Source organism: Mustela lutreola, chromosome 11 (assembly GCF_030435805.1).
Source record: "Mustela lutreola isolate mMusLut2 chromosome 11, mMusLut2.pri, whole genome shotgun sequence".
NCBI lineage: Eukaryota > Metazoa > Chordata > Mammalia > Carnivora > Mustelidae > Mustela > Mustela lutreola.
The window spans coordinates 95267767-95288387 of NC_081300.1; the positions used below are offsets into that span (position 1 = coordinate 95267767).

Genomic DNA, 20621 nt, shown 5'->3' on the forward strand with positions numbered 1-20621 from the left:
GAGAGAGAGAGAGAGAGGAGGAAGCAGGCTCCCTGCTGAGCAGAGAGCCCGCTGCGGCTCAATCCCAGGACCCTGGGATCATGACCTGAGCTGAAGGCAGAGGCTTTAACCCACTGAGCCACCGCCCTTATGTCTTAAAGTTTTTAAAACATAGGTGAGTATCTTCATGACCTTGAAGTTGGCAATAATTTCTTAGCTGGGACATAAAAAGCACTACCATAAAAGGCATAGGCACAAACACACGGATCCAGCAGTAGCTTTTGACCGGGGAGAGTAGTGAGCCCCACAAGAGTAAGAACTGGGGACCAGGGAGGCAGAGCAGGAACTCCCCAGTACTGTCTCTGGGCTCCAGGCCCAGAGAATTATTTGGAGATCAACACCGGAGTCCACAAATCCTAATTCTGAATTGTGCAACCTGTGCCCTGATAGTTAACTTAACTTTGTTTTCAGTTTCCTTCACCTACTTCTTCGATTCCGAAAGCCTTTTGGATCATTCGCTAAAGCTGCCTTCCAGATATCCTGTAGAGCTGGCAGCAGGGCTGGGCAGCAGAGGGACTTCACACATTCTGTGTGGCACACAGTGGGAGTCACAGCGAGGCCCTGTTCCCATTCCAGCTCTATACAAGGGAAACTTTTGAACTGTTAAAAATAACCGGTACAGAAATGCATGGCTTCTGGAAGCAGTAAGCTTCCCATTGTCAGAGGTGTACAAGTACTGTTCTGTACAGGCATGAGCTCAAGAAATGGGGTCTGTTTTTATTATTATTAATTTAGGGTGGGTTTTTTTTTTTTTTTAAGTTTGTTTTTAGTAATCTCTATATCCAATGTGGGGCCCAGACTCATGATCTCTAGATCAAGAGACACACCCACTTCTTCTTCTTCATTTTTTTTTTTTTTACGATTTTATTTATTTGACAGAGAGACAGCGAGGGGGGGGGCACAAGCAGGGGGAGTGGGAGAGGGAGAAGCAGGCTCCCCAATGAGAAGGGAGCCTGATGTGGGACTTGATCCTAGGACCCGGGGATCATGACCTGAGCCCAAGGCAGATGCTTATCCCACTGAGCCAGCCAGGCACCCTTAATTTAGGGGTTTTAAGCCTTAGAGCATTCAGAAGGTGAGGCACAGATGAGAAGGGAGTGAACAAAAGCTAGTAACTATGATGGGCTCTAATAAAGTATTCTCTTTTTAAACTGAAATAAGAGGGGCCTGCTGGCTCAGTTGGTAGAGCCCGTGACTTTGGATCTCAGGGTTGTGAGTTCAGGCCCCACATTGGATATGGAGCCTACTTAGTAAATAAATAAATAAACCAAAATAAAAGTGGACAATTCTTTAAGGCCTTATTGGACAAGAAGGGGCGGGAGAGTTCCTCTTCAGCTGGACATCAGAGTTATCTCTCTTAAAAATCTGCCTGTGCAAAGTGACTAGGTGTCCAAATTCAGGGTCCATGAATAGGTGTTTGTAAGTATTTGATCTCCATTTTTGCTGAGAGGATTGGAGGCTCAGAGAGGTTATGCAATTTGTCCACGATCACACTGCAGCTGAGTGACCAAGGGAACATTGGTAAAACCAATTGTCAGGGTGCCTAGGTGGCTCAGTGGGTTAGAGCCTCTGCCTTCGGCTCAGGTCATGGTCCCAGGGTCCTGGGATCGAGCCCCACATCCCACTTCCCACATGGGGCTCTCTGCTCAGTGGGGAGCCTGCTTCCTCCTCTCTGCCTTCGTCTCTGCCTACTTGTGATCTCTGTCTGTCAAATAAATAAATAAAATCTTAAAAAAAATAAACAACCAATTGTCAAAGACTAAAAGTCCTTAAAAACTAAGGCCCATCTAGTTCTGTGGTTCTCAAACTCTGCCTGAGTTTTTTTTTTTTTTTTTTTAAGATTTTATTTATTTGACAGAGAGAGATCACAAGTAAGCAGAGAGTCAGGGAGGAAGCAGGCTCCCTGCTGAGCAGAGAGCCGGATGCGGGGCTTGATCCTAGGACCCTGAGACCATGACCCGAGCTGAAGGCAGAGGCTTAACCCACAGAGCCACCCAGGCGCCCCTCTGCCTGAGTTTTATACAAAACTTTTACACAAAAGTATAAACTTAACAAAAAAGATTTTATTTATTTATTTGAAAGAGAGAGAGAGAAAGAGCAGGAGCACAAGTGGGCAGGGTAGGAGGCAGAGGGAGAAGTAGGCTCCCCACTGAGCTGGGAGCACAATAAGGGGCTCAGTCCTAGGATCCTGGGATCCTGACCTGAGCCAAAGGCAGAAGCTTAACCGACTGAGCCCCCCAGGCACCCCTGGTAAGTACTACTTAAGTGTCAACTTTTTTCACCCGATGTTATGGGGAGCTTGCTACCCATCTCCAAAGGCAGCTCAGGCCATCTTTGGTCAGCTCCGGGCTGTGCCAATTAGCCACAGTGATGGGACAGGTTGCAGCAACCCTCTTAGTTGGATCTCCATATGCTCACGCACAGAACTGATTGAAAAATTCTATTTGGGGGCGTCTGGGTGGCTCAGTTGTTAAGTGTCTGCCTTCGGCTCAGAGCATGATCCCAGGGTTCTGGGATCAAGCCCCACATAGGGCTCTCTGCTCAGTGGAAAGCCTACTTCTGACTCTCCCTCTGCCACTCCCCCTGCTTGTGTTCCTTCTCTCTCTGTATCTCTCTCTGTGAAATGAATAAATAAAATCTTAAAAAAAAAATTCTATTTGGCTTTTTTGGATATAAAGCTCCTAAAGGCTGAAAGCACACTCCCTGGCCACTAGAGGGGGCTGTACATGGTATTTGGAGGCACTACTCAGATGGGCCGCTGGGGTTCCAAACCTGACTCTCCAATGGTTAAGTTTGGGATGAAGTTGGTGCATCTCAAGTCCCAGCTCTAACAAGGGTGGGGAAAGGTTACTAACCACAGGTCCTTCCAGGCTCTAGGACCTAGGGCCAGAAGCAGGAATTGCCCAGATGCCTCCCCTCCAAGTCTGGATAATATATATATATTTTTTCCAGCTCTGTGCATATGGTAGTATTCAAACTCCAGAGATTTAGAAGGGGGGGAGGGGCATGATGGAGGAGTTGGAGAAAGGAAACTTGGCTTCTTTTCAGTCCCCAAAGCCCCCTGCTGAGCTGCCCCTCCCGGATCCCATTGTTCCTTCTAAATCAGCAAATCGCTCCTTCCAGCTTCCAGCCTCTTCTTCCCCTTTCAGATCGGGTCTCCCTCGGGCCCAATCAGCTTCCAAATGTTGTCTGGACACAATTTTGTGTGAGCAAGGATTCCTCAGACCCAAGCCCACTTCATTATCTTATTCATTGCGCATGCCTTATATGGGAGTTTCTGGTGTGCCTAACCCCGTGAGAGCTCATGGGATGTTGGAGAAGTGATTTAAAGAAGACAGGAACTTTGTTCTCAGGGTGCTCATCGGCTGGGGTACAGGGACATGGGCAAACAGGTCAATACATAAATAAACTAGGTGATTTCAGATACTGTGGTAATCAGAACTACAAAAGAAATAAGACAGGGTGAGGTGATAGAATGTGAAATGGGGATACTTTGGACAGAAAGGGAAGGTCTCTCTCTGGAGATGGTATTTGAACACACTTGGTTAAGTAGAAGGAGTAACAAGTACAAAGACCATCCAAGAAACAAGCCTAGTGAGGGAAGATTTCAAATTCCAACTTGCCTCGTCTTCATAAAAACTCCCAAAAAGTCCTCTGAGGAAACCCATGGACTTTGGGGAGGAAAGGGCCTTCAGGTTTATTCCATGATGTGGGGGAGTGGAGGGGCGCTCTCTAGTGGTGATAAGAGTTAAATTTCACCATCGCTGACCTGGAATGCCTCTTGTTTCTGATTTGACTGGGCTAATTACCGAGTTTCACTCATTCCTGTCTCTCCCACACTTATTCATTCAACAGATGCTTACTGAACGCAGCCTATGTGCCAAGCGCTATTCTAGATACTGGTAGAGTTGTGAAACCGCCAGTAAATGTCCCTGCCCCCTCTGGAGCTCACATTCTAAGGGACAGTCCTAAGCCTCATACTCTAACTCCACCTCCCCTCTGCCTTCCACTATTCCCCAGCTAAATCGCCATCCTAATGCTCCAGCAGCAAGATACTGCTGCATCAGGGTTTTTGCACTCTCAGTCCCCTTCCCCTGGAAGGCAGTTTCCTGGCTCTTTGCATCGCTGGTTCGGGTCTCATCTCAGATGTGACCAAGTCAGAAAAGTGTAAACTTACTTATTTATTGCCTATTATCCCCACTAAAATATAAGAGTCCATGAAGGTTACTATTTTCCCAGAATCCCTTAGCCTCGCACTTTTAAAAGGTTCTCAGTAAACACTTGCCGAATGGGTCTGAACAGTCATTCATTCAAAAAATATTGGGGCTATTACACAGCAAACGCTGATGAACCATTACGTGAACAAACTGAGCAAAACAGACCAAAAAAATCCGTCCCGAGCATTCTAAAAGTAAAATTACAACCCCCACGGGGCGCCTATGTGACCCAGTCTGTTAGGCATCTGACTCTTGGTTTCCATAGGGTGGTGAACGCAGGGTCGTGAGATCGAGACCCCAGTTAGGCTCCACGCTCAGCTCCGAGTTGGCCTGGGACTCTCTTTCCTTCCGCCCTTCCCCAGCTGCGCGCTCTCTCTCAAATAAGTAAGTTTTTACAAATTGCAACCCCTGCACTACTCACCCTCATTAGCCTGCTTTATTTTTTCTACACATTTATCACCTAAACTATTAAAATTTACTCCACGAATGCAGGGGATTTTGTCCTGGGGATCTTGACCACCACGCCCCTCTCAGCGATCAGAACCGTGTCGGCCTCGGGTCATTGCTCAGTGAAGCACAGACTGAAGGAACTCTGGATCTCAGCCTGCTCTATCCCCCCAGACCTTCGGCCACATGGTTCCAAGGGGGAACGGGCCTCAGGAGGAGCCAAGAAGTGAAGTGACCTCAGGCGGCCCGACCCAGGAGCCCGAGCTCCGGGCGAGGGGCCATCGGAGCAGCTGAGGAGTCGGGAGGCGCTGGCCGCCAGGAGCCGAGCGAGGGCCTGGTGGCCTGGAGACCTTCCAGGAAGAGCCGCGAGGGCTCGCAGAGCGTCGCCCGAGACGGTGGGCGGTGCCGTCCGAGGATAGGAGTCACGTGACTCGCCCGTGCACCGCCCACTTCCTCGTGGGCGGGGTGTTAGGAAGGGGCCGGGGCACATGCTAATCAACCCCAGGCGGCGGCCAATCGTGGCGCGCGCCGAGGGTCCCGGCCGGGGGATCTTGGACGCTGGCTAGCGCGCAGTCTCGCGTCCGGGCGGCCCCCGGCTTTTGCGAGCGGCGTCGCGGGCCTGCGAGCTGGAGTTGCAGCCGCTTCCTCGACCTCCTCCTCGTGTTCGGCGGCCGGCCGGGTAAAGCCCAGCCCGCGCAGCGGGCAGGCGGCGGCTGCCTCAGGCGGAGGCGGAGGTGCGGCGGAGGGTGGGGGCCGCTCCCTTCGCAGGAGCCCGGGCCGGCCCGCGCCTTTGCACCGTGCTCCATGCATCCGGAGCCCGCCCCGCCCCCGAACAGCAGCAGCCCCGAGCTTCCCCTCAGCGGCGGCAGCACCACCAGCGGCAGCCGCCGGAGCCGCCGCCGTAGCGGGGACGGGGAGCCCCCGGGGTCGCCGCCGCCGCCACCGCCGCCACCGCCAGCCGCCGTCACCTACCCGGACTGGATCGGTCAGAGTTACTCCGAGGTGATGAGCCTCAACGAGCACTCGATGCAGGCGCTGTCCTGGCGCAAGCTCTACTTGAGTCGCGCCAAGCTCAAAGCCTCCAGCCGGACCTCTGCTTTGCTCTCCGGCTTCGCCATGGTGAGCTCGGGCCTCCCTGCCCTGCCCCCTCTGCTGTCCTGGACGCTCCCTCAGCAGCCGCGACGGGGTCCACAGAGAGCAGGCCGGGCGGACTGGGGGTGCGGGGCAGATCTGGGTGAGAGGTGTCGTGGACGCTGGAGGGGGTCAGGGGTACTGGACCTGAGAAGAGGTGGGCGACGAGTGACATCTGGTGAGGGAGATTGGGTGTCAGACAAATGTCCAGGGTTGGGGAACTCAGGTGCCTTTGAATGGGCAACTTTGATGCAGCAGGTGGAGAGACACAGCAGGATCTTGGAAGTAGATCTGTAAGAAGACAGTCCCACGTATGTTCAGGGACAACATTGTTGGAAGGAAGGACGTGCAGGGTCTGATCTCCGTGGAAGCAGGTGTCAGGCGGTGAGGAGGAGGAGTCGGACCCCTGAGCTGTCTTTCTTGTGACCCCACACTTGAGGCCGAAAGGTATTGGCCAAGACCTTTTATCACCTAGTAGAGGGGATTTCCTAACACTCTTTCTCCCACTGCATTTTCCGAGAGCCTCAGCCTAGTGTTTTGAAAACCACTCTCCGCTCTCAGTTTCTTCTCCAGAAACTTGCCACTGAGTCACTGGGTGTGGGGGAGGAGGGTGGGACATGTTCCCCTTGAATGGGCTTTCAGTTGATTTGGAGGCGTGGGTCAGACACAGGTTCCTCTTCCCCTGCCGGGCTAGGCTGGAGTGAGAAGCCTCTGAAGGGTGGGGAGTGTGAGGCTGCAGGTTAGGCCGGGAAGTGGTCCTAAGGGTGCCCTCAGGCCTGGAGTCTTCCACAGCAGGGCCTGCAGAACGATTGGTGGTGATCACGTGAGGAGTGAGGCAGCCTCCTCTCCCAAGGTCTCTAGCCCAGAGCCCTCCTGCCTCCCCAGTGAGTGCGCTCAGCCCTTGGCCTTGAGGGAGGGAGTGTTTTCTTGGGAGTGTGTCTAGTACTCTCCCTGTGTTCTACAAACAAGTGGGCCGACCGTGGAGTCTGAACTCTTCAGAAGCCCTGAGTGGGTCCAGAGCTCACTGGGCCTCAGTGGAAAAGCCAGGTGATGCGGGGAGGGGCAGAGCTCACCGAGCTCACCCTTTGTTGCCTGTGTGACTTGAGACACATTTCTCTCTGCATCTTGACTTCTGAATCAGTAAATGAAGGCTGCTGCTTAGAAGTAGCTCTGACTTTAAGAATTAAATAGAGGAAGCCCTTGAGAGGGGATGAGAGGATCTGTGTTTGTGTAAGGGAGTGGCACACTGGTTTTTGTTTTAGGTCATAGGATGGAATTCTGTTCTGTCACTCCCGAATCCTTGGAGACCCGTTTCTGCCTTTGCCTGAAGGATCTCTAAGACTAGCTGACCGTTAACCAATCATTCACCCTGTACTAGGCGTTGTTTAAGTTCCCTGAACTTGCACACTAACTCCTCAACCACCTATTGAGGTGGTTTTACCGCAGCATTTTCCCACAGCTGTACAGCTAGTCTGCTAGAGCGGGATTTGAACCTGAGTCTGCTGGCATCCAGAACTGCGCTGGGCACTTAGGCTTTTTGTGGTGTATGGAGTTCTGATCAGTGTCCAGCCACGGACATGTTCGGACCAGGTCTCCTAGGAAAAGAGAGAGCAGGAAAGTTAAGCAAAATAAAATGTTACAGTTTGGGGGAAGGGACTGACACCATGAGCTTTTCACAGCTGTGCTCTGGGTTTAAGATGGTGGCACACCTGTTCCCCTTTTTCTTGGGGTCATAAATTCATAGCTGCCCAGGCCCCTTCCCACTCCAGGAGAAGTGAGGATCGGATGGGTGGCACTTTCCTGCCCTTTGGAGCCCTCATTGTCCTCGAGAGGCCAGCCTCCTAATCAGACATTCCTCTTCCTCCTGCTGAAAACACTGCAGGAAGTCAGGAGGCAGGGGCAGCCAGTGGCATTGGGTGAGCCTTGGATCACCCAGATTTGTATCTTGGGGACCTTTATTTTCCCTGGTCAGGGTGGAGAAGGCTTCCTGGCTCCGCAGATGAACTCCCGAAGTTCCTCCAGCAGGGAGGGGCTGAACCCCATCATGGCCTCCATTCTGGGGATGCAGTTACAAGAGAAGATAACTGTTTGCTGTGAGTCTGGGAGAAATGGAGTTGGGGTGGACAGACAGACCCGAGAGGCAGGTCTGTGTGTGCCCCAGCCCCTACGACAGACACCAAGCCTTGTGAGTGAGCCTCTGAGAGAAGGGGGTGCCACAGGACCCAGCACCATGGAAACAGAGTGAGTGAATTTCCTGGACTATTCTCCCTTGGCCGGTGAGTCAGCACAACCAACTTCCTGCCCCCAGAGGGCTTCCTTCCTAGAGACCTGGAAAACCAGAGAGGCACTGATGTGACCTCTGATCTCCGAGGGTGGGAGAGTTGGCAAGGCTGCCAGGCTCACCTGTTCAGCAGGTGATATTGAGGGAGGGTCTCCCAGGAGCCTGGAGGGGATTGAGAGACTCCCTGCTGGTGGGCGGAAAGGCCTGGCCAGCCGCCCTGATGTACTGGGGAGATAGGCTGTGGGATCTCAGACAAGCGGCTGTGTACTCTGGTGCCCGTTTTCTCATGTGGACAAAGGGGAGACATATCCTGCAGTGCCATGGACTTGCCTGAAGATTCATCCAGAGTCCTGACCGGGCCCACAAGATATGGAGGAATTTTGGGGATCTGACCGTATACACCTTAGCTGGACCCTCTCTAGTCTGCAGACAAGAATCCCACTCCTGACGGCATTCCTAGAAACAACAGGCCCCTGCTGGGCTCAGCATCCAGACTCCAAAATCAGGGGCTCTGTGTGCCGGACATGATCTGCTGCAGATGCTTCTTGAGCCGAGGGTACCCTTGTGGGCTGTGACTCGGGTCATCTGTGCCTCCATTTATCTCTGTGAGAGGCGGCCCCCTTGGCCCAACCCTGTGTCCTGCAGGATCACGGTGAACCCATTGGCAGTGTTGGTTCACTGGGGAGGGCAGGCTGTAACGTTAGCCTAAGCAGAAGATAATTGGGAAGGTCAGTCTGCTGCCGTAAACAAAATGCTTTCCACGACCTGGGATCAATTATTTTTGGATTAGTTCCTTCCTCAAGTTCTCTGCCCGCGAGCACCCTTTGTTCCCAGGTTCCAGAGCTGGGTTCAGAAGTTGCTTGGAATTTTTGTGAACATCAGTTGGAGGAAAGAGCTGAAATTGTAAGGCATTGAGCCTCTGGGATATGTTCAGAGTTCAGCGGGCATGGAGATAAGGGAGACCTTACTCTCACTGCTCACGGGGCTGATTACCAATAGTAATCGTTGCTTTTGTTCACTGGGGTCTTGTCATAGGCCAGACATTGTGCTAAGCGTTTTACTTATACCTTCTTTTGTGATCTTCACACCACCTGGTGAGGGTAGGTGCTTGTCCCCAGGTGAAGGACTTGCCCAGGGTTCCTTGGCTGGTAAGCTGCAGAGCCCTGTGACCCTGGTGTAGCCTGGTCGCTGTGGAAGAGAACTTACCGGAGTGGCAGGAGGACAGAGGTGGGAGGGTCCAGAATGACCGAGCAAAGTAAGAGCGAGGACTGTGTAGCCAGACAACTTGGATTCAAATTCCGGCTCTGCTACTTATAACTGTGAGATCCCGGGGAAGTTATTTTTTGATGTCTCTGGGCCTTGGGGCTTCCTTACCTGTAAAATGGGGATAATAGTAGTACCTACCTCATAGGGTTGGTGTGAAGATTCTTTTTTTTTTTTTTTTTTTTTTAAGATTTTATTTATTTATTTGACACAGAGAGAGGGAACACAAGCAGAGGGAGTAGGAGAGGGAGAAGCAGGCTTCCGACTGAGCAAGGAGCCCAATGCAGGGCTCGATCCCAGGAGCCTGGGATCAGGACCTGAGCTGAAGGCAGACGCTTAACCAAATGAGCCACCCAGGTGCCCCTGAAGATTCTTTGAGTTAGTATTTGCAAAGCACTTAGGGTGTACCTGGCCCAGGTTTTCAGGAATCCCACTCACTGTTCTCCTGGGACTGCTCTAAAAGGATTAACTGATCTAGAAGAATATGATTCCAGCTAAACCTTGAAGTTGTAGAGTTAGGGCATGGGGAAGAGCCCACTGATCAGAGGAAGGGTTGGGAACAAAGTTACAAAGATGAGAAATTTAGGGTCTCAGGGAAAGGCAGTGGGGCTGGGGTAGTTTGGAGTTGTGAGTGTGTAAGGAGAGGCTGAAAAAGTTGAATCTAGTCAGGGAAGACGTTACTGGGAGGCCTTGAAAAGTCTGAACTCTTAGGCAGTAGGGAGCCATGCAAGGTTTTGGAGGGAAAGAGTTACATGAGGAGTTCTAGAATAATCTTTTTTTTTTTTTTTAAGATTTTATTTATTTTTTTGACAGAGATCACAAGTAGGCAGAGAGAGAGGAGGAAGCAGGCTCCCTGCTGAGCAGAGAGCCCAATGCGGGGCTCAATTCCAGGACTCCGGGATCATGACCTGAGCTGAAGGGAGAGGCTTTAACCCACTGAGCCACCCAGGCGCCCCAGAATAATTTTGATGATGTTCCTATTTACTAATTTCCAGGCATGAGCCTGGACCCTTCTCTTTCATTCTTATTTAATCCTCAGATCAGCTCTTAAAGGTATGTACTATAGATGGAAGAACTAAGGTTCAGGGCACCTGGGTGTCTCAGCCGGTTAAGCATCTAACTTCATCTCGGGTCATGATCTCGAGGGCAGGATGCTCTGCACTTAGTGGGGGTCTGCTTCTCCCTCTCCCTCTGCCCCTTGTCCCGCTTGTGCTCTCGCTCTCTTTCAAATAAATAAATAAAAATCTTTAAAAACAAAAGCTAAGGGGCACCTTGGTGGTGCAGTCCGTTGAGCGTCTGTCTTTAGCTCGGGTGGTGATCCCGGGGTCCTGGGATTGAGACCCAAGTAGGGCTCCCTGCTCATTGGAGAGTCTGATTCTCCTTCTCCTTCTGCACCTCCCCCTGCTTGTGCTCTCTTTCTCTTCCTCTCTGTCAAATAAACAAGATCTTTGAAACAATACAAAACAAAACGAACCCAAAAACTTAAAAAAAAAAAAAAACCCTAAGTTTTATGGAAACACAGAGGTTAAGATACCCAGCTAGTAGAATTCATGGACTGGTAGGTCTGATTTGGAACCCTTTCTACTTACCCGCCCTCTGGCTGCCGCTGCCGTAGCTGGTTGATAGCTAGGCCTTTGAATCCTTCCAGATGTGGGGTTGTGCACTCCAGACTGTTTATAAATGGAACTTTGTCGAGTGCCCCAAGGAGGGGGGAGCTCCCTGCCTAGCTGAGAAGACTTTCGTAAAACTTCACAAATGCCTGTCATGCAATTTCTGGAATTTTCAGCGGGGAACCTTGTTGAGTTCTGCTGGTTGTTGGGTTCAGGCTTGGCAAAGGAGAACTCTATAGAGTTTCTCAAGGTGGAGTGATGGAAATCGGTGTTTGGAGTTGAGGTCGGGTCCCTTGGAGAAGTAAAGCCGAGAAGGTTGTGTGTGAGCAAAAGCTACCAGGTTGCTCACTAATGGGACTTCTGGGTAGCCTTTCATAAATTCTATTTTTAAGTAATCTCTACACCACACTTGGGGCTCGAACCCACAACCCTGAGATCGAGAGCCCTACACGTTCCACTGACTGACCCAGCCCGGCATCCCTTGAGTAGCCTTTAATATACTCCCCAGAAGGAATGCCGCAGACTGGTAGGACCACAGACTCCTTGCTTCCGAGGAGAATCTTGTGGGACTGTGATTTGGTAGCCAGCCCTGTTTGGTTTTTGAGCCTTGGTCTAACCCAGAAATGAGCCAACTTTTTCTGTAAAGGATCAAATAGTAAATACTTTCAGCTTTACAGGCCATATAGTCTTGATGGTAAACTACTCCATTCTGCCATTTAATTAATTAGCTTACTTACTTTAAATATTTTATTTTATTTTTTATTTTTAAAATATTTTCTTTATTTGACAGAGATCACAAGCAGGCAGAAAGGCAGGCAGAGAGAGAGAGGGGGAAGCAGGCTCCCCGCTGAGCAGAGAGCCTGATGTGGGGCTCCGATCCCAGGACCCTGAGTTCATGACTCGAGCCGAAGGCAGAGGCTCAACCCACTGAGCCACCCAGGTGCCCCTCATTGGAAGTTCTGATGCGATCATAAGAGTGGGGGGTGGGGAACAAGTCGTGTAATTCTGTCTTTAGAACAGGTTTGGTAATTGTGGCAGTGGGGGAGCCTGTGACAGGACCCATTTCCCAGCAGCGGGTGAGGCGTCCTGGCCTCACCTGGGAGGCCCCAGAGTGCAGAGGCGGGGAGGAAGGTGAAACCTGGGGAAGCTGGAATTAGCGAGATGTCCAGAAGGCCTGGGCCTGTCTGTCCTCCCCAGAACCTGCAGGTTCAACTGTTTGGCTTATGACATAAATTTAGTGATTTGCACCAGCCTTTTTTTTTTTTTTTTTTTTTTTAATGAAAGAACAGAACAAAAGAGCAGCATGCATTGCTTATTGTAAGGATAGTCTCTATTGGGGGCCTTTCAGGAGAAGTGTTGTTTGGGGAAACTTTTGTTTCTTTTATAAAAGTGTATCTATTTATAGAAACATTTGGAGTACTGGATTGTAGTGGTCAAAAGAGTTTGTAAACCACTAGACTAGGCCTCGATCATCTCTTAATAGATGGTTTGCACTTGAGGAAGGGCCAGCAGGCTCAGACAGCTCCCAGTGACCCTGGGTGACTGCTTGGCGGCCCTCTTGTTCCAGGGCCACCCCCTCTGCTAAAAGAGTGAACAGTGAAGCCCAGGCTTGGAAAGGACAGGTGGGTCTCCCAACTGTGGACACTGGGATTGGGTCAGGCACGGGAGGGCTGCCTCCGAAGGGCCTGGACTTCCAGGCGCCAGGTGGTGGGGGTCTCCATGGAGCCCAGCAGGAGTGAGGCGAGGTTGGCATCCGGGCGTAGCAGGCGAATGCTTGGCAAGGCCAGCCAGGCCCCACCCGTTGCAGAATCACATGGTCCTCTTCTTGGCTCATGCTTAAAAATTGGCATCCCAGTGGCCCCTGTGTGGGGTCCAGGGACCAGTGTGCGGTGGGGCTGGCAGTCTCTCGTCCTTCCTATCCCGTTAGGCCCCGGGTGGCGAGGTTCAGGCAGGCCCTTGGCTGCCTGGGACCTGTTTATTTTGGGTTGACGGACCAGCACTCTGGCTATATTTACCTTGCAAAGCTGTTTGCAATCTGATCTGATCGGATCTCTCGGGGACTCAGCTGGGGCCTTGGGAGTCACCTGCCGGATTCCACAGGCCCCCTTGACTTGATTCTCTATGTATGTGTGGGGATCTCCCAAGAGGGAAGCATTCTGGAAAAAACAGTGGCTTGTATTGCTCTGAATGGTTTTTATCAGGATCCAAGATGCTTGCCGTCTGTTCCTTCTCCACATTGTATCTTTCTGCAACCCCATGGCGTTGAACTTGGTCCCCGGTGTGGGAACGGTACACACAGCCAACCTGTATGGTCCCAGGAATTGTCGGGGCTGATAAAGGTGATGGGGTTTCCTCCAGAGCTTGGCATCAAGGCCTTTCCTCTTCCTTGGAGTGCCCAGCATTTCAGGCTTTGCTGTGCCTAGCCTTCCCGCAGATCAAGACCGGGGAGGGCTGGCAGGTTCTGGGGTCCCCCAGGCCAGGTATGTCCCAGTAGCTGTGATTTCTCATCCTTGATCCTGTGAGTTTGACGAATGGTTTGAAAAGGATGGTCTCTGTCCTGCCAAGGTAGCCATCTGGCCCAGTGTGGTTTGGGGCACACTCTTTCCTTATGTCCCAGCTTGGAACTGGGGCAGACTCGGCCTGGAGTGGGGATCTGACCTCCTCACCCATCCTGGAGGCCAGAACCTTGGCCCATGGTGTCCGTTCTCTCCAGCCTGAGCTGACAGTGTCCGGGGGGTTATTCTTTTTTTTCTCTGCTTTTTTTTTTTTTTTTTAAACAGATTTTATTTATTTATTTGACACAGAGAGAGAGAGAGAGAGACAGCAAGAGGGAATATAAGCAGGGGGAGCGGGAGAGGGAGAAGCAGGCCTCCCATCGAACAGGGAGCCTGATGCGGGGCTGGATCCCAGGACCCCGGGATCATGACCTGAGCCGAAGGCAGAGGCTTTTAACCCACTGAGCCACCCAGGCGCCCCTTCTTTTTTCTTTTTTAAAATTTCATTTATTTCAGCAATTTCTACACCCAGCATGGACCTTGAACTCAGGACCCTGAGGTCAGGAGCTGTATTTTCTACCAGCTGAGCCAGCCAGACACCGCTGGGCTATTTCTCTTCTGCTTCAAGCCACCTGCTTTTCTTTTCAACTAAAATTTATTGAGTCCCTCCCGTGGTCTGGCCCCGTGTTAAATGTTTACACGTCAAGACCTCATCTATCTCCTCCGACTACGTCCGTCTGGGCAGACTGGGTGGCTTCTGAACAACAGACATTTATTTCTTCCCACTTGTGGAGGCTGGAAGTCCAAGATCAAGGTGGTGGCAGATTCAGAATCTGTTGAGGGACTGGCTTCCTGACTCACTGCTGCTGTCTACCCACAGTGCCCCTCCCATCCCAGGAGCGGCATGGGGCTCTCCAGGCTCTTGCTGTCTCTCTCTCTTTTTTTTTTTTTTAAGGGCACTGATCCTGCTCAGAGGACTCCATCCTGTGTCCTCGTCACCTCCCAGAAGCCCTGCGTCCCAGTGCCATCAAGTCAGGGTTAGGATTTTTTTTTTTTTTTTAAAGATTTTATTTATTTATTTGGCAGAGATCACAAGCAGGCAGAGAGAGAGAGAGAGAGAGAGAGAGAGAGAGAGAAGCAGGCTCCCCGCTGAGCAGAGAGCCCGATGCAGGGCTCGATCCCAGGACCCTGAGATCATGACCTGAGCCAAAGGCAGAGGCCTTAACCCACTGAGCCACCCCGGCACCCCAGGGTTAGGGTTTTAAAGTGTGGATTTAGAGGGAACATAAATGTTCGATTGGTTGCAGCATCCTTATGGGAAAAGCATTGCTACGTTCCCCAGGCTCTAGAGCCAAGTGGACTTGAGTTCAGAGCTTCTACTTGGTACCACTCACAACCTCTGGGACAGCTGACCTCACCTCTCTGGGACTGTTTCCTTATTTGTAAAAGAATAATAATGATGTGGGGTGCCTGGATGGCTCAGTGAGTTAAAGCCTCTGCCTTCAGCTCGGGTCATGATCTCAGGGTCCTAGGATCGAGCCTCGCATCGGGCTCTCTGCTCAGCAGGGAGCCTGCTTCCCCCTCTCTGCCTGCCTCTCTGCCTACTTGTGATCTCTGTCAAATAAATAAATAAAATAAAATTTAAAAAAAGAACAACAATGATGTGGCTTATAATTATTAAGCTTATGATACACCAGGTCCTGTTCTAAGGTTTTATATTCTTTAGCCTGCTGAATGCTTATAACAACCATAAATGGGCCCCTGTTTTATAGATGCAGCACAGAGAGGTTGAAACACCTGTCCAGGGTCACCCACGAGCTTTGTAAGTGAAGGAACCCATTCATTCTTCATGGCTACGTAGAGGAGGAGACACCATCTGTTCTGTAAGGGAGCAGACTGGTGTGTGCCCCCCCAGTGCTCAGGTCAGGGCCTCACAGACCTAATGCATCTGGACATTTCCAGAAAGTGAATAAATTTAGCCAGAGGACATGGGGCAGCCAAGCAGCGGGCTCTCCTGCTTGTCCCTTCTCTGGTTTCAGGTTCCGGGACAGCAGGCCAAAACAGGAAGAGGAAGTGCTGGGGGTGGGGAGGTGGTGGCAGGAGGCACACATTGCTAGAGGGTGCCCCCCTTTTCCAGCGTGGGTAGCAGGCCTGGTGACAGAGACCAGGGGGGCTTGGGATGTGTCCCTTAACTCCTTGTGCCCTGGTGGCCTGCCCTCACATGTGGGGTCTAAGAATTCTCAGGATTGGCGTTAGGCCAGTGATCTTTAAAAAAAAACAGTTGATATCCTGATGGCACTGCCCCAGGTTTGTAGGGATTGTTTGTGAACTTCTGGGCTGAACTGGTTATATGGTCATCCGTTGCAACAAGCGTAGGGCAAAAAGTCTGTGAGTCTCATTGAAACTGTCTGAAAAGTCCTGTGAGTATATATATACACCTGAACGTTCTAAGGAGGGTGTATCCATGATTTTCACCAGATTCTCAAGGGGGTCAGACCGCATGTCAGCTCTAGCCTGAGGCCTGCATCTCGTCACCTCCCTCCTCTTACAGACAAGAGGGGAGGGTTTCGACCAGGGTCAAACAAAGAGGCAGGAATGGTTCTGGAGCCAGGACTCAGGCCCCCCACTTTGGCCTTGCTGTTCTGACATCATCCCAAGTGTGGCTCTTCCACCAGGAGGGTGAAAACCCCAGAGGGTTCCATGTAGAGGTAGTGGGTTTGGAGACGAGGTTTCTAAGCCGAAAAATAATAATAAAGCTCACTTTCATTGAGTGTTTACTCTGGGCCACGCTCGAAGTATTTTCCATGGGCCTGAGTATCTTACAAACAACTTAGTCCTCACAGCAATCCCCTGATCGTGTACCATTATTCCCATTTTACAGATAAGGAAACCAAGGCCCAGAAAGTTGAAGCCGCTTGCCCTGGAGCCTTAAAACCCAAGAACGGGCAGAGGGGGTGGAGGTTCAAAGCCAGGCAGCATGGCTGTAGAGCCCATGTTTCCAGTCACTGGCCCACATGGTCTTTGCAGGCCAAAGTAAGGGTACAGAAAGGTGTAAGAAGTGAAAGCAAACAGGACCAGGCATTCAGGGAGAAGGAGAGCTAGTGGGGTAAGAAGGAGCCGACCCTCTCCCAGGGTGAGTAAGGAAGGGTTAGGGTAGCTGGTACGGGGCTAGGGGATACATCTCAGCATTGGTCCACTCCGCCTGCTGCATACACAGCAAACACTGTGTGGGAAGGGTCAACATACTTGACAGTACAATCATTGGCACTTGCTGCCCCAGTCCCTCCAGCCCGGGCAGGCAGACCCTGGCACTGTGCCCACTGCCCGCTCTTCCTGGCCTAGATCTGATGAGCTGCCTCCTTCACATGAGGGTGATTTGCAAGGCCCAGGTGAGAAGCAGCAGGTGGCAGGCCCAGAACATGTCCCCGATGACCCTGGGTCCGCACGTCTCCAGGAACCGGGAAGCAGCTAGTGCGTCAGCTGTCGGGCCCGGGGCCCAGAGCGGGGGCTAGGGGGGCTGGGGAGGAGATGGCTTCCCAGCCACACTGCAGCAGCACTGGGTTCTGTGTCTTCTAGGAAGCTTCTGCGTTCCTTCTTGGTTGGCGCACTGTGTTCTCAGAAGGGGCCTGGCCTGACCTGGGAGGGCCTCCTCTCTCTACCCCAGCCCTCTCCTTGTCCCTGGAGCAGGGCATGAAGGAGAAGCCTGTGCTGGGGAACGGACGTGGGGCCAGCAGAGACGGTGGTTAGTGGTTGCTGCTCCTGCTCTTTCTTTCTTTTCTTTTCTTTTCTTTTTTTCTTCTTTTTTTTAAATTAAGCTGTATCTGAGTAAAATATCTGTCACACCGTCTTAACTGTTAGTGGTGGTTGGGTTTGAATACCTAGCTGGGTGTTAGGCGCAGCAGTGACCGTGGGAGAGATGTTTACCATGTACCGGGGACTCTCATTTAATCGTGGAAATAATCCTGTGAACTAGGATGGAATATCTCGGTTTTACAAATAAAGACGTTGGCGCTCAGGAGAGGCTCTGTGACTTTCCCAAGGACATGTGGCTAGCAAGGATTCAGATCCGGCAGCCTGGGCTCCAGACCTGCTGTCTTCACTAGGCCTGTCAGCCCTGAGTGAGTGGGTCCTGTTATCCCCACTACACAGAGAAGGAAACTGAGGCCCCGAGAGGCCAGGTTCTTTGCCCAGGGTCCAAGAGCTTGATGGGAGTGGGAGTGCCGTGAGGGCCCTGGCACTCAGCCCGCCTCTCCCCTACCCCCCAGGTAGCGATGGTGGAGGTACAGCTGGACGCCGACCACGACTACCCGCCAGGGCTGCTCATCGCCTTCAGCGCCTGCACCACGGTGCTGGTGGCCGTGCACCTGTTCGCGCTCATGATCAGCACCTGTATCCTGCCCAACATTGAGGCGGTGAGCAACGTGCACAACCTCAACTCGGTCAAGGAGTCACCCCATGAGCGCATGCACCGCCACATCGAGCTGGCCTGGGCCTTCTCCACCGTCATCGGCACGCTGCTCTTCCTGGCCGAGGTCGTGCTGCTCTGCTGGGTCAAGTTCTTGCCCCTCAAGAAGCAGCCGGGGCAGCCCCGGCCCACCAGCAAGCCCACCGCCGGCGGCGTGGTGGCCAGCGTCAACGGCAGCACGGGCGGCATCACCCCGGGCCAGGCCGCCGCCATCGCCTCCACCACCATCATGGTCCCCTTCGGCCTGGTCTTTATCGTCTTTGCCGTCCACTTCTACCGCTCGCTGGTCAGCCATAAGACGGACCGGCAGTTCCAGGAGCTCAACGAGCTGGCCGAGTTCGCCCGCCTGCAGGACCAGCTGGACCACAGAGGGGATCACCCCCTGACACCCGCCGGTCACTACGCGTAAGCCCCATGGGCCCGGGCTCTGCAGATCCCCGGCCTGACGCCGCTCCCCACGACCTCGTCCTGCCCCAGCCTCGCGGACAGCCAGCCAGCTCTGGGGATTGGGCTTTTGTCCAGGGGCAGAGAGTGGAGGGAAGAGGCTTTTTTTTTTTTTTTTTTTAAGAGAAACGACTGCACTTTGAAACTTTCCTGTTCTTCCAGCTTTGGGCTCACCTCCTGGTAGGAGGCCGCCGGTGGGAGCCAGAGTGAGGACAGACAGACGCTCCCTTTGTCCCTCCCCCTCCCGTGTGTCTGTGCCACTTGATGCTTCTTGTCTTTTCTGTCTTGACCACCCCCTGCCCCGTTCAGTGTCGTGTGTGTGTGTGTGTGTGTGTGTGCGCGTGCGTGCGCGCACATGCGTGCACACAGAAATATATTCATAAGGGACACCTCCTGTGTGTGTATTTGTTGGGTCTGGACTGCCTGCTGGTCCTTTTCCTGGTGCTCCAATCAGGGGAGACTCTATGCCAAAAAAAAAAACTTTTTAACGTTTGATTTTTGAAAATTTTCAGACCTCTGAAAAAGTTGCATGTATAGTGACTGAAATACATAGATTATCAATTCTTGTCATCTACAGCAGTTGTGTTCTAGGAATTAGCTGGTGTCGAACCATTGCTCCTGTGGGGTTAGGTTCCTACGGGCCTTTGTCTTGTATTCTGCCAGGTGTGCAGTAGGTAACCTTGTTTTATGTGTTTGTTTTTGTTTTGTTTCAGTTTTTGAGTAATCTCTGTACACAGTGTAGGGCTCAGACTCACAACCCTGACACTGAGAGTTGCATGCTTGACTCACTGAGCCAGCCAGGCACCCCTGTGTGCATTTCTGTTTAAAGACACCTTACTCACTCATGGCTAACAGCACAGGCTCTTGTACCTAAAGGAAGCTTTTCCAAAAAGACTTTTTTTTAAAGTCATCTCTGCACCCAACGTGGGGCTTGAACTCAGAACCCCGAGACCCAGAGTTGCACGCTCCACCAAATGAGCCAGCCAGGTGCCCCACTGCCTTCTTTTTAAATAGCAAAATCACCGGGGTGCCTGGCTGGGTCATTTGGTGGACTATGCGAGTCTTGATCTCAGAGCCATGTAGTTCAAGTCCCCTGTTGGGCGTGGAGCCTCCATAAAATAAAAATTAAAAAATCTTCAAAAAAGCAGCAAAATCACCAACAAAAGGCACCAGGTGTGAAAAACGTGGCCCTAAACAGACGGTGCAGGGACGCCTTTTTGGGAAGGCTGAGACAAGAAGGCAGAGTGGTGCCTGTTTGACCTCAGCAAGGAGGAGAATCACAAATACCAAAGTGGTGAAGGAGGAAGACACAATGTCTGTCTCTCTCCCGAGCCCACGTGCTTTAGCCGCAGATATCATCCTTCATGCCTAAATGCTTCCTCCTCAAACAGAGGAGAGGACATTCTTCTCCCTAACCTCAATTCGCTGATCGGATTCAGGAAATTTGACATTGACGCAGTACTCCTGAATATTTTCCACTTGTCCTGATCGTGTCTTTTCTAGCCATGATTTTTCCCATCAGGCTCGTGTGTGGCATTCACTTGTCACGTCTCTTTAGTTGCTTCAAATTTGGAGCAGTCTTTCCTTGTCCTTTTGAACATCAGCATTTTTGGAGTCCAGGCCTGTGGTTTTGTAGAATGCTACCTCAGTCTGGTTTTCCCGATACTTTCCTGCAATTACAGTCAGGGTGTGTGTCTTGGCAGGAAGATTTATCTCTGTTTTGCAGATGGCAAAAATTGATGCCCAGCGAGGGTAAGTAATTGGCCAGAATTTGAACCTGGAAAGTCTGGTTCAGAGCCCAGGCTCTCACAAAAATCTTACATGCGAATTCTGTCTTTGGTTAAGAAATTGGAAGGTCCAGCCTCAGCAGCACTGGTCCACCTTCTCAAAGAGCAACAGCGAGAAGGAGTGGAGTTTTAGCCGCCCTCTTCCCCAGGAGATGTGTTTGCCATAGTCCCCACCACTCCCTCTTGTCTCACACCAGGCCAGCTTTGTTTACGTTACTTGCGTGGTCCCAGAAACCCAATACAGATTGTGGTTTTATAAAAACAAAGTCCTCTAACCGAAGTGAAGGTTGGTTGGGGGAAAGTGTGGCCTTAACTTCTTATCCTATGCAAACTTGGACATGCTAATAGCAGCTTTGTGTGCTGAGTGGGATAGAGGACCTTTTTCTCCTATTGTAGCTTCTTGCCTCTATCCTGCATCACACGTACCAGGACCCACCTCCCC

General features: G+C 51.7%; 1 protein-coding gene across 1 annotated transcript; it reads left to right on the top strand.

The window, feature by feature from the left end:
• The first annotated feature begins 5204 nt into the window (after positions 1-5204).
• Positions 5205-18781, top strand: ORAI1 (ORAI calcium release-activated calcium modulator 1). The gene is made up of 2 exons (XM_059139045.1): positions 5205-5822; positions 17749-18781. The coding sequence occupies exons 1-2, from the start codon at positions 5508-5510 to the stop codon at positions 18355-18357; spliced, it is 924 nt and encodes a 307-aa protein (XP_058995028.1). The 5' UTR covers positions 5205-5507; the 3' UTR covers positions 18358-18781.
• Positions 18782-20621: the final 1840 nt, after the last annotated feature.